Source organism: Phyllobates terribilis, unplaced genomic scaffold (assembly GCF_046119375.1).
Source record: "Phyllobates terribilis strain yellow unplaced genomic scaffold, ASM4611937v1 Scaffold_5__5_contigs__length_657084704, whole genome shotgun sequence".
NCBI classification, from domain to species: Eukaryota; Metazoa; Chordata; class Amphibia; order Anura; family Dendrobatidae; genus Phyllobates; species Phyllobates terribilis.
Window position 1 is genome coordinate 418762444 of NW_027362765.1, and position 12498 is coordinate 418774941.

The following is a 12498-nucleotide window of genomic DNA, read 5'->3' on the forward strand; positions in this document are numbered from 1 at the left end:
CGTGTCCCTCCTTGATTCCAGAGTATAGGAGAAATTATTTATGGGACTGCCAGAGATACAGTAGCCGAATACAGTGCTTAAAACACTGAATTCAATGATGTCTCATTTATTAAGCTGTGTGCTGTTCTTTACTTACAGTGAAGGTTTTAACACCAGGATATTATCACTGTTAGGTCTGATGTGCACACAATTTAGTCTGACTCCGCCTCCTCCTGTGATAAGTAGCTCACTGTCAATAGACTAAGTACATAGAGAGCCTGGTGTGGGAGGGAGCAGCTTTCTCAGCTCTGCTGCATTTTACATCTAAAAACTCTAGATTGTGTCACAACTGCTGCTTAGTAAACTAAGTGATACTTTTTTTGGTTCAGGGTATCTTTGCCTACATTATGCTGCTCTCAGATGAGGTAGCCAAAACCTGCTGACAGATTCCCTTTAATACTGTCTTCTCATTATAACACTGGTATAACACTTCTCATTATAACACGGGGCCGGGCATACCCTGGAGGGGCGTGACTAAGTGTCTACCGGGACCTCACTAGAGAATAGGCTGGGCCACCAGTACACTCCAGGCACCACTCCATCTGACTCACAGGACAGAGCAGGTATGCGAGGTACAGAGGGTCCCTGTGATCATAGAATGACGCGCCCCTCTGCCAACGCTCTGTAAATGCCGCTGTCACAGATTGACAGCAGCATTTGACAGGTTAACATCTGCGGGTGGAGCTGGTTATCACAGCCATCATCTGTTGGCAAAGATGCGGGCTCGTCTTGCAAACCGCATCAAAGTCAGGGAGACGGCATAGGACAAATGCTGTACGTCAAGTCATTGAGGGGTTAAATCAAGTTTTTATGGTATTTTTTTTAATTATCTTATTTACATTTTCCATATCGTCATCTATTTTAAATCAAAGTAAAAAAAATCATGAAAATTTCACACTTGGCCACTGTCTTATACTATGCTCACATTTTGTTCTCTATGGATGACTTTTCAGCATTCTCATTATCATTACAGACAGGGTTATGAAGACAGAGTAACTAACACAGAATTCACCATTCACAGTAGGCGGTCACCGCTCGCTTCCTCCTACTTCTATACAAACAGATAAGGTCATTAGGAATCTAATATTAGGCCTAGTTTCCAGTGTGAAACCTGCTAGGCCAAGGATCTCCTGGACCTGGTTAGCAAAGTGGCTTGTGGAAGCCCTAGTAAGAGTCGCCATCCTTCCTCGGCACCATTTATGGTGGATGGAGTAATCAGAAGGGCAGGAGTAATGTCTGTGACGCCATATGATCAGCTCCTTGCTTTCTATGTTCACAGAATACAGGTACTGTAAGTGGCGCTGGTCTTCTCCTAAAGCTACACTGAGAAGTTTTCCCTTTTTAAGTCTGGTATAGATATAGATCCGGAAACAGTATAACATTGCAGTCTGTACCTTTCTACGTCTGACTTCGGCCTCTGCCAGGGATTCGAGAACACAAACCACCGAATCCTTTAGGGGTTCCCGTTCTTTGGCAGACTTTATCAGTGGGGAACAAGCATGCCAGAAATGTTTAGCTGCCTGTACTGTCAAAGAAGGGTTCCCAGCTTCACCAGCAAACCTAAATACAGAGAAGAACAAAGGGAATGACTGACCATCGCACGCCATTATCCGCAATACATGCAATGAATAAATCCATTACAGATGCATTTTTGCTGATTAAAGGCTTTTCAAAGCATAACCATTTTTTTTAATGCTCTAAAGCGTATAGAATGAAAAAGGAAGCAACTTTGCAGATAATCTTCAAAAAAAAATTCCTACCATGTGAATGTATGCAGACTTATGTATCTCCATGGTAACAGACAACAAACCCTTTGTGTCATGCTCCTGGGTTGGAACCCTTGAGCCTGTGTTTTGTGGTCAGCTTCGCTGGCTGCCGAGCCACAGCAGATAAACCTTTTCTCCATGTGTTTAGGTTCTGCTACTCTGGCTGCAGTCTGTTTAGCTTAAGGCTATGTGCCCACGTAGCAGATTTACATGCGTTTTTTCTGCCAGAGAGAAGCATTTTTTCAGCGTTTTTACATGCGTTTTTTTCAAGCACTTTTCCAAGCGATTTTGAGAATCGCTTGGAAAAGTGACATCATTTAGTCAGCTGATGGTCACGCGACCATCACCTGACCGCTGATGTCAGTGGTCGCGTGACCATCAGCTGACTAAATGACGTCACCGCAGGTCCTGCCAGTACACCGCGGGACGCCAAGGAGAGAGGATGCCGCCGGGAGCAGACCGGAGAGGTGAGTATACAGTTTTTTTTTTATTTTTAACTTTATTTCTTTTTTTCACCGCGTGGTAGCCGGGATGAAGAGGAGTTGTAGTCTCCTCTTCATCCTGGGTACCACACACACCGCGATTACGCTGCAAATTCGCGGCCATTGAATTTAATTGAAACGCAGCAAATCCACATATACCTGTGTGTTTGCTGCGTTTCAATGTTCCACAATGGCCGCGAATTTGCAGCGTAATTGCGGTAGAAATGGTCATGCTGCGCTTTGCAACGCAATGCGAATTTGGCACTCAAATTAGCGCATCATGTGCACAGCACATCCGAATTCACATTGCTTTCCATGGCAGACGGTTTTACAAGCGTTTTCGCGGCCGTAAAAATGCCGCAAAAACGCTACGTGGGCACATGGCCTAACACAGGAGTGTTCATTTGTCTGCCCTATCGCCTTTTGGGTGCGGCTTTATATTCTGTCCCCCTGCTGGCATTTCCTGCTGGTGATAGTTTCTTGTGGATGCTCAGCCATTCTAATATAGCTTAAAGCCAGTCAGTGAAATTCCAGCTAGGGTTTATCTCCTTGCTGTTTCTGTACTTTACTCTGCACCTTTCTTCTGTTTCTTTTTAGGAAGTAGGCGGCATATAACCTAGTACTACATACTTTATTTTGTATTTCGTGGTTAACTTTACTCACTCTGGGATCTCTTTCTATTTCAGCACAATTTCCCTTTTGTAGGTAATTCACACTCTGCTCTGCCCTCCAGTTCTTTAGATCTCAACGGACTTTCAGGCAGTTTAGGTCCTGTTACGCTCGCTCCCGGACTGACTGGCGTGAGCATGATCCCACTGTACCATGAACCAAGGAGTGCCTGGAGGGGCGTAACTAAGTATCAACCCGATCCGACCAAGGTCGCATGGCGGCTTAGTCGACTCCGTGGACCAAGGAGGAACCGAGCAGAGGGACCAGGTGCGACTCCAGGTCAGACCCCGGTCACAGTTGTTGACCCACACTGGGGAATGCAGGAACAGGCAGGTTAGACTGGCATACAGGCAGGTGGGTATTGGCAAGTACGGCTGGTATGCAGACAGGTGGGTACTGGCAAGTACGGCTGGTATGCAGACAGGTGGGCACTGGCAAGCACGGCTGGTATGCAGACAGATGGGCACTGGCAAGCACGGCTGGTATGCAGACAGGGAGATACTGGCAAGCACGGCAGGAGTGCAGACAAGGAGGTACTAGCAGGTTGGAGCGCAGGCTGGATAGGGTCCAGTACAGACTGGGAGACAGGTACAGAGCCGCAGATGCGGTAGACAAGCAGAGTAAAGCGAAACCGCCGGAGCGGTGGACAAGGCAGAGCAGAGAGAAACTGCAGGTGCGGTGGACAAGACAGAGCAGAGAGAAGCCGCCGGAGCGGTGGGCAAGGCAGAGCAGAGAGAAGCCGCTGGTGCGGTGAGCAAGGCAGAGCAGAGAGAAGCCGCCGGAGCGGTGGGCAAGTCAGAGCAGAGAGAAGCCGCCGGAGCGGTGGGTAAGGCAGAGCAGAAAGAAGCCGCCGGAGCGGTGGGCAAGTCAGAGCAGAGAGAAACCGCCGAAGCGGTGGGTAAGGCAGAGCAGACGGAAGCCGCCGGAGCGGTGGGCAAGTCAGAGCAGAGAGAAATCGCCAGAGCGGTGGGCAAGACAGAGCGGAGCGAAACCGCAGGTGCGGTGGACAAGGCAGAGAGGACAGGGCTCTGTTCACATGGAACAGACTGGAAAATACAGGAAGATGGCTAGAACACAGGAGGAAGATACAGAGGAAGGGAAAAGGGACAAGCAGAACCAGATACACAAGGTACTTCACATGAAGTAGCGAGTGGACACAAAACTCACAAACAGAAGTACAGAGACAACGAGTTGGAGTAGGTGCAGGTTCAGATACTGCAGGAAAAGGGAAGGTACGGACATAGAGACAAACAGGTAACAGGCTAGGATACAGTTCAGACAGGAACTGCTACTGCAATGAGATACAAGAACGAGCCTGGATATACAGCCCCCAGAGTAGCGGAACAGACCAGAAGTCACAGGTAACAGGCCTGGGAATGCAGCCCCCAGAATGGCGGAAACAGACTAGAAACAGGACAGGACCTGGCAATTCAGTAGCAAAGACTAACTGAGTGAAGGTGTTGCTCAGGCCCCTCCTACTGGGTGGAGGGGGTTTAAATATCCAGTGACTCACAGCAATAGGCTGGAGACGCATTAGGGGTGCGCCCACAGCAGCTATAAGAATCAGGAAGTAACCGGGCCGCCGCCCTAAGCAGTCAGTCAAGAGACATGCACACATGAACTGGAGCAAGATTTGCAGGCTGGACTGACAGGTAAGATTGCGGTCTTGCATAGTGGGAGGTGGTGCACTATGCAAGCACGCCGCCAGGGATGTTACAGGTCCAAGCTGCCATCTTCAAGTCTATGGTTAGGGCTGTCTCTGCTCCCGCAGGAACCACTAAGGAGTGTGGGGTCAGGATCTCTAGCCTGTACAGGAACCGGCAGGGTCAGTTGCAGTTTTTAGTTTGTTACCTTTTTTCCTGAGTGAGTTACTACCCTAGCATAACTTTTTTCAGTTGGATTCTGCAGTTATTCTCCATTTCACTTGTCATCTATTTCTTCCTAAACATACTGGTGGCACATTAGCAGAAATTAGGGGAAGATACAAAGGAACTTGACTTCCACACCAGACTATAGAGTTTGTTTGCTGTCTCTTACCAAGGAGATCTGCCTTGCAGAAGTAGACACAAAATTTGGTTTCTTAGGTGGACATAGTCTTTTAATAACTTTAAGCTTTAGTATTCTAGATTTTTATTGTACATAAGCAGAAATCTCATAGATCACTGATGTTTATATGGGAGATTTATTAGGAATTGTGTATTATAAAGCAGTCTAATGCTGATGTGCAATGGAGTAGGATGTTCCAAATTTTTTAAGAGGTGTGCACCCCTTAAACGAATCTGGCAAATCTTTAGCTACACAATGTGCAGTGCTGCGCCTGGCAAACAATGGGGAAGCGGCAGCGCTCGCCGGGACTATACGGCTCCTTCAATCAGATGATACGTGGGGGAACTGAGAGTCTGACCCCTACTGATCTGACATTTGTGATTTAGGCTAGAAATCATTTTTAATGTCCCGGAAGGGACCTTTAATATAACACATTTCATAATTAGGTTTTTCCTCAAATCAATTAATACATTGAAAAAAAAAAACAGAACAAAAAAAACAACAACATCATTCCGTAAAAACGTACCTTGAGCTCATTTCAAAGGCTTTGATGGCAGAAAGACGAAAGTGTTTTTTCCCGGCCAAACTATCCATTATGCTTTGGCCTTGAATACAGGCGGAGACGCTCAACAATTCATACGCCAATGGAGAGCTGCGGCTGCAAGAGTCACAAGCAATTTCCTAATTACTTATTGAATAAGAGCCATTACAGTATTTACATGCCCACATAATCGTCATCTGGAGAATTATCCTTTTAGAAACAGCTATAAAATGTCAATATGCGGCTACTCAATTACTAATCTGCTCCACTGGCCTGAAATGCAAAACAGCTAATGAATGTGTCCGAATTCTTACTGTCAATGATTACTGCTATCACTATAGTACATCAAAATGGCACCAGTCTTGTTACATTAAGAGAAACCGAACATGAATGTTAATAGTAATGATGGCTGTGAGCATGTGCAGTAAGAAGCTCTGCTGCTGTCACCTGGAGATAACCTATATCAGAGAGATTGACAGTGTGTGGTATAGGTTGTCTACAGGTCACAGGAGTCACTCGGCTTCCAAAAAAAACAGGGTGAACAGCAGTGTGAGCAGCCATTTTTTTTACCTCAGCAACTTTGGTATTTCTAGTGTTAGATCAAATAGACAGCAGTGTGAGCAGCCTCTTCTTACCTTAGCACCCCTGGTATTTCCAGTATTAGATCTGTATGACAGCAGTGTGAGCAGCCTCCTCTTACCTCAGCCCCCACAGTATTAGATCAGACAGACAGGGTGGGCAGTAGTGTGAGCAGCCTCTTCTTACCTCAGTTCCCACAGTATCTCCAGTATTAGATCAGACAGAGTGGACAGCAGTATGAGCAGCCTACTCTTACCTCAGCACCCATGATATCTCCAGTATTAGATCAAATAGGGAGGGTGGACAGCAGTGTGAGAAGCTTCCTCTTACCCAAACTCCCACAGTATCTGCAGTATGAGATCAGACAGACAGGGTGGATAGCAGTGTAAGCAGCCTCTTCTTACCTTAGCACCCATGGTACCTCCAATATTAGATCGGATAGCGAGGGTGAACAGCAGGGGAGCAGCCTCGTCTTACCACAGCACTACTGGTAACTCCAGTATTAGATCAGAAAGACAGTGCGGAAGGCAGTGTGAGCAGTTTATTTACGCCTCAGCACCACTGGTATCTCCAGTATTATATCAGATAGATAGGGTGTGCAGCAGTGTGACCGGCCTATTCTTACCTCAGCATCCTGGTATCTCCAGTATTCGATCAGATACACAAGATGGACAGCAGTGTGAGCAGTCTCTTCTTACCTCAGCAACCCTGGTATCTCCAGTATTAGATCAGATAGACAGGGTGGACAGCAGTGTGAGCAGTTTTGTTTACGCCTCAGCACCACTGGTATCTCCAGTATTATATCAGATAGACAGGGTGGACAGCAGTGTGAGCAGTTTATTCTCACCTCAGCACCACTGGTATCTCCAATATTAGATCAAATAGACAGGATGGACAGCAGTGTGAGCAGTCTCTTCTTACCTCAGCTCTCCCGGTATCTCCAGTATTAGATCAGAAAGACAGCGAGGACAGGAGTGTGAGCAGCCTCTTCTTACCTCAGCACCCCTCGTATTTCCGGTATTAGATCAGATAGACAGGGTGGACAGCAGTGTTAGAAGCTTCTTCTTACCTCAGCTCCACTGGTGTATTAGATCAGATAGACATGGTGGACAGCAGTGTGAGTGGTCTCTTCTTACCTCAGCACTCCTAGTATCCCCAGTATTAGATAAGATACACAAGGTGGACAGCAGTGTGAGCGGCCTCTTCTTACCTTAGCAGCACTGGTATCTCCAGTATTAGATCACATAGACAAGGTGGACAGCAGTGTGAGAAGCCTCTGCTTACCTCAGCACCACTGGTATCTCCAGTAATTTATTAGACAGACTGAGTGAACATCAGTGTGAGCAGCCCAATTGTTATCTCACCACCCCTGGTATCTCCAGTATTAGATCAGATAGACAGGGTGGACAGCAGAGTGAATATCCTCTTGTTATCTCACCACCCCTGGTATCTCCAACATTAGATCAGATAGACAGGGTGGATAGCAGTGTAAATATCCTCTTGTTATCTCACCACCCCTGGTATCTCCAGCATTAGATCAGATAGACAGGGTGGATAGCAGTGTGAGCAGCCTCTTCTCACCTCAGTATCTTGGTATCTCCAGTATTAGATCAGAAAAATAGGGTGGACAGCGGTATATTGACTTAAGGTATGGATTTACAAATCTGCACAATGTCAATTTATGCTGTCTGTGGCATCTGCAGCATTTTTGCATATAAACAAGCAGCAAATACTGCACGACTTGGTGCGTATTTTGCCAATGAAATTGTTGCTACAGATTTTCCATTGCGTAAAATCCACAGTGTATCAGTACTGTGTGGTCATATCATTAGGGTACATTCAGAACAATTTGTTGCTGTGGAAAGTCCTGAACAGACTAGTCCCACATGGATGTAACCTTAGGCTCAGTTCACACTACATAATGGTTAAGATGGTTTGATTATATTACACCCTATATGACGTGGTACGTAATAGTAAGCACCACATCATAACCCCCGGTTCAGCGCAGGATCCTTACAGCTGACATGTACCTGCAACAGCGGCGGGTGGAATCGTGATCCACCCACGGCTGTTAACTAGGTAAATGCCGCTGTCAATCTTTGACAACGGCATTTAACTTGCGCAAACCGGATGAGCGCCACTTACCCCGCCCATCGGTGACCCCGTCACATGATCGTGGGTCACCGATGGGTTGGCATGACAACCCGGGGTCTGCAGCAGACCCCTATGGATGTCATAGCCAGATTGCTATGAGCGCCGTCCAGTGGTCGGCGGTCATAGCAAGTGAGCAAATCTGCTACTTTCGGGCGGTCTGCTCATCCCCTGTATGTAGCAGAGCCGATCAGGTAATTGCTGCTTCTAGTCTCCCATGGAGACTATTGAAGCATGCAAAAAGTAAAAAAAAATGTTTTTTAAAAAATAAAAAATATATAAAAGTTTAAATCACCCCCCTTTCGCCCCATTTAAAATAAAATAATAATAATAAAAAAAAAAAACTACATACATATATTTGGTATCGCCGCGTTCAGAATCGCCCAATGTATCAATAAAAAAAAAAGAATTAATCCAATCGGTAAACATCGTAGTGAGAAAAAAATTCTAAACACCAGAATTACCTTTTTTTTGGTCACTGCAACATTGCAATAAAATGCAATAATGGGCGAACAAAACACTGTATCTACCACAAAATGGTATCAATAAAAACGTCAGCTCGGCGCGCAAAAAATAAGTCCTTACCTGGCCCCAGATCTCGAAAAATGGAGACACTACGGGTCTCGGAAAATGGTGCTATTTTTATTTATTTATTTACAAAACTTTGGATTTTTTTTTCATTACTTAAATAAAAAAGAACCTATACATGTTTGGTATCTATGAACTCGGAATGACCTGGAGAATCATAATGGCAGGTCAGTTTTAGCATTCAATGAACGTGGTAAAAAAAATAACCAAAAAAACTTTCTACTTCCCCCCTGACTGTTCTACAACAGGACAAATTTATTCCAAAAGTATTCAATCCTTCATCATTAAAAAAAATAAAAAAAATAATTAATTAATAAAATAACAAACGCTGACACTTATCCACATGGATGCAACTAAATCAATAAAATTGATCTGTTCACAATTAAAATTAAAAAAAAACCTTGTGAACTTCCTGCACATTACTGATCAACATGAAGCTGTAATATTACAACCAGTCAGCAGGGGGCAATGTTGTCTCAGTTTGTTCATCCTGTAACATTGCGGCGATACAAATCTCACTTTACCGCAGACTCACGTAGTGATCGCTGGCAATTTATTTTACTAGCACTTGAAATAATGCACTAATTATATAAAAATGGCATGAATATATGAAGAAAGGCAGAAAGTGAAAAAACAGAGACAAACAAGTAATATTGTGTTTGAAACTGTACAATTGCAAGATATATATATATATAAATATACATACACGTCTTGCTTTCTTATCTTTTCCTCAAATGTCAGCGCTCTCGGAGTACAAGATGAGGCTAATTCTAGGTCGTGGGCATTGTAGGCGAAGTTCGCCAGCCTGGTAAATGCCTGCAGTTCTACAAGGGGATCTGACCAGTCACACTCCAAAGCCATCTTCAATACCTGGTTACATGAGGAGTTAAATTAATGAGATGCATTAACCACGAATATATATTATACATGTGTCCACAATTTTCTTAGCTCAAATATATTTAAAGGGGTATTCCCATCTCCAAGATTCTATCCAAATGAGTAGTAGGTGTAATTATAATAATATTAGCAAATACTTCCAATTAGAGATGTAGCATAGTTCTTCTGATTAGCTATGTTGTTTACCCCATGAGCAGGGCAGCACAGTGGCTTAGGTATCCATGGTGACAACCACTGTCCCTTTATGAGTGGTCGTAACCCTGGATACCTAAGCTACTGCAATGGCCTGCACATGGGGTAAGCGACATAGCGAATCAGAAGAACTATACTAAATTTCTAATTGGAGGTGTTTGCTAATATTATTATTATTACTACACAATAGGATAGGAACTTGGAGATGGGAATACTCCTTTAAGGATTCCAATTTCTCTAGATACAAGTTCAATACAGTATCGAAATGTGCTAGAAAAACTCTCTAAAGGCGTCAATTCACATCCACTGGGGGACAATGAATAGATACTTAAAGTATAAACATTTCTTGGCAGAGTATCACAAAATGCTTGTTATATTACAATACACTCCTATGAGGCCATGTTCTCAGTAGAGAAAATTCTACATTGTTTTTCAGAAATTGTTTGCACCAAAACAAGCAATGGCAATATGCGTTTTGTTGCTTTTTTATGCATTTTCCCATGCAGATTTGATAAAATGCTCTTTAATACGTTTTTTTTTCTTTTTAATGTGGAAGCGCTACACTTAAAAACGCAATTATATTTAAAAAACTGTTTTAAAAACTATCCACTGAAGTCAATGGGGAAAAGTGTCCCATAAAATTGTGCAGTCCAGCAGTGACTTTAAAGGCGCAGGGTACACGAGTCTTCAAGTCATTTACTTTGCTTAAAATGTTAAATATGGTTGATTTTCCGCACCAGAAAACGGAGAAGAAAATGTTCACTAGCTTAGGTATCCACTGTTACGATCACTCGTATAGTGACAGTTAGTTAGTTTTCTAGCTGTTAGTGGTCGTAACCATAGATACCTAAGCTACTGCAATGCCCTGCACATGAGGTAAGCAACATAGCTAATCAGAAGAACTATACTACATTTCTAATTGAAGGCATTTGATAATATTATTATTACATATTGGGACAGGATCTTGAAAATGGGAATACCCTTTTAAGGAAGAGTCAGATTGCCATACAACTTGAACGGGAATCGTTCGAATTGGCCGGCGGCACTCCCGACCTGAGCGTGACAGCGTGTATTTTTATTCAGCTGTCAAGTTCGGGTCGTGAGAGCTACCGGCCAGTCTGAGCATTGCAATCCTCGTCCGAGTTATACAGCCGCCTGACTCTGCCTTTACTGACGGACACGACATCCTTGGCTATCTACTAATTTAGTTGTCTATTGCGGAGCCGGAGCAATTTCCTAATTTGAAATCAGATAAATAAGGGTTAAGTTTAAATTATTAACCCCTTGCCTGTTATTTTATTTTTCTCCCGGCAAGAGGGCTTGATTTTTTTGCAGGTTGATTAGTAATAATTTCAAGTGCGGTGAAATGTTGGAAAAAAAAACCTATAAATTTTGTGGTTGTTTTTACGACGTTTAATGTGTGATAAAAATGTCCTGGTAATGTTTTTTTGCTCCTTTTCTTGCTCTTTCACCTATGCACAGGTAAGAGATGTTAGGCATACACTGTATGTTTGACACAAGATGAACCCAAAACTGAGAGTTTCATTGTCAGCGTTCCAAAAATCAGGAAGAAACAATTGATCCTCTTCACTTTGCTACATGTTTGACGTCACTGGCCTGCTATGCCGCAGGTATATGACACAATGCTCAATTATTCTATCGCTATACTCTTTGAAGAATCAAATAAAAAGATGTGATATAAAAAATGACCCGGCAGAGAGATTCTTCACATTACGGTTTGTATCACTTTTTTCTGACACCGGAACGATTTTTATTTTTTGATGGAGCTGTGGGAGGGCTTGTTATTTTCCCTTGTAGCGAGATGATGATTTTATTGAAACCATTTTGAAACACACATGATATTTTGTTCGCTTTATATTGCATGGATTTGGGGAGGTGCATTGACTAAAAAACACTAATACTGGTGATTTTTTTTTTTTTAACTATCTCTTTATTTCTTGATTAATAAAGTGTAAAAGGTGCCTTGTATTTTTACTTTTAGATTTCTAAAAACTTTTTCTTTTACTTATATTTTTTTAGTTCCCTTTTTTAGGGAATACATCCAATTAGAAATGTAGTTTAGTTCTTCTGATTCGCTATGTAGCTTACCCCATGTCTAGGGCATTGCAGTAACTTAGGTATGCATGGTTATAACCAACCACTAACAGCTAACTGACTATGAGTGGTCGTAACCATGGATACTTAAACTACTGCAATGACCTGCACATGGGGTAAGTGACATAGTGAATCAGTAGAACTATACTACATTTCCAATTGGTTATATTTGCTAATATTATCATTATTACACCTACTACATATTGAGATAGAGTCTTGGAGATGGGAATACCCCTTTAGATACCACTGGCGGCATTTACGGGGGTAAATATTTTTGGTTGCTGTGGTTAGAGGCAGATGCCAGCTGTATAACACAGCTGGATATTGGCTCCTGAGCCCATTCCACACAACGGGACCCCTACTTGTGACTTATGAGCTGTACATACATTTTCAGGAAGGAGATAATATTATATGTGTCATTATATATTATATT

The 12498-nt window shown here is 43.2% G+C and overlaps 1 protein-coding gene across 2 annotated transcripts in view; it reads right to left on the minus strand.

Annotated features, from left to right (window-relative positions):
* The window catches only part of CFAP46 (cilia and flagella associated protein 46), a 231327-nt gene that overhangs the window by 144561 nt on the left and 74268 nt on the right, over window positions 1–12498 (minus strand). For both annotated transcript variants that reach the window (XM_073685201.1, XM_073685200.1), the window contains exons 23-25: window positions 9568–9731; window positions 5529–5660; window positions 1434–1599 (exon numbers count right to left, since the gene is read on the minus strand). In XM_073685201.1, the coding sequence (XP_073541302.1) occupies window positions 1434–1599; window positions 5529–5660; window positions 9568–9731 (462 nt within the window). The remainder of the gene's footprint in view (window positions 1–1433; window positions 1600–5528; window positions 5661–9567; window positions 9732–12498) is intronic.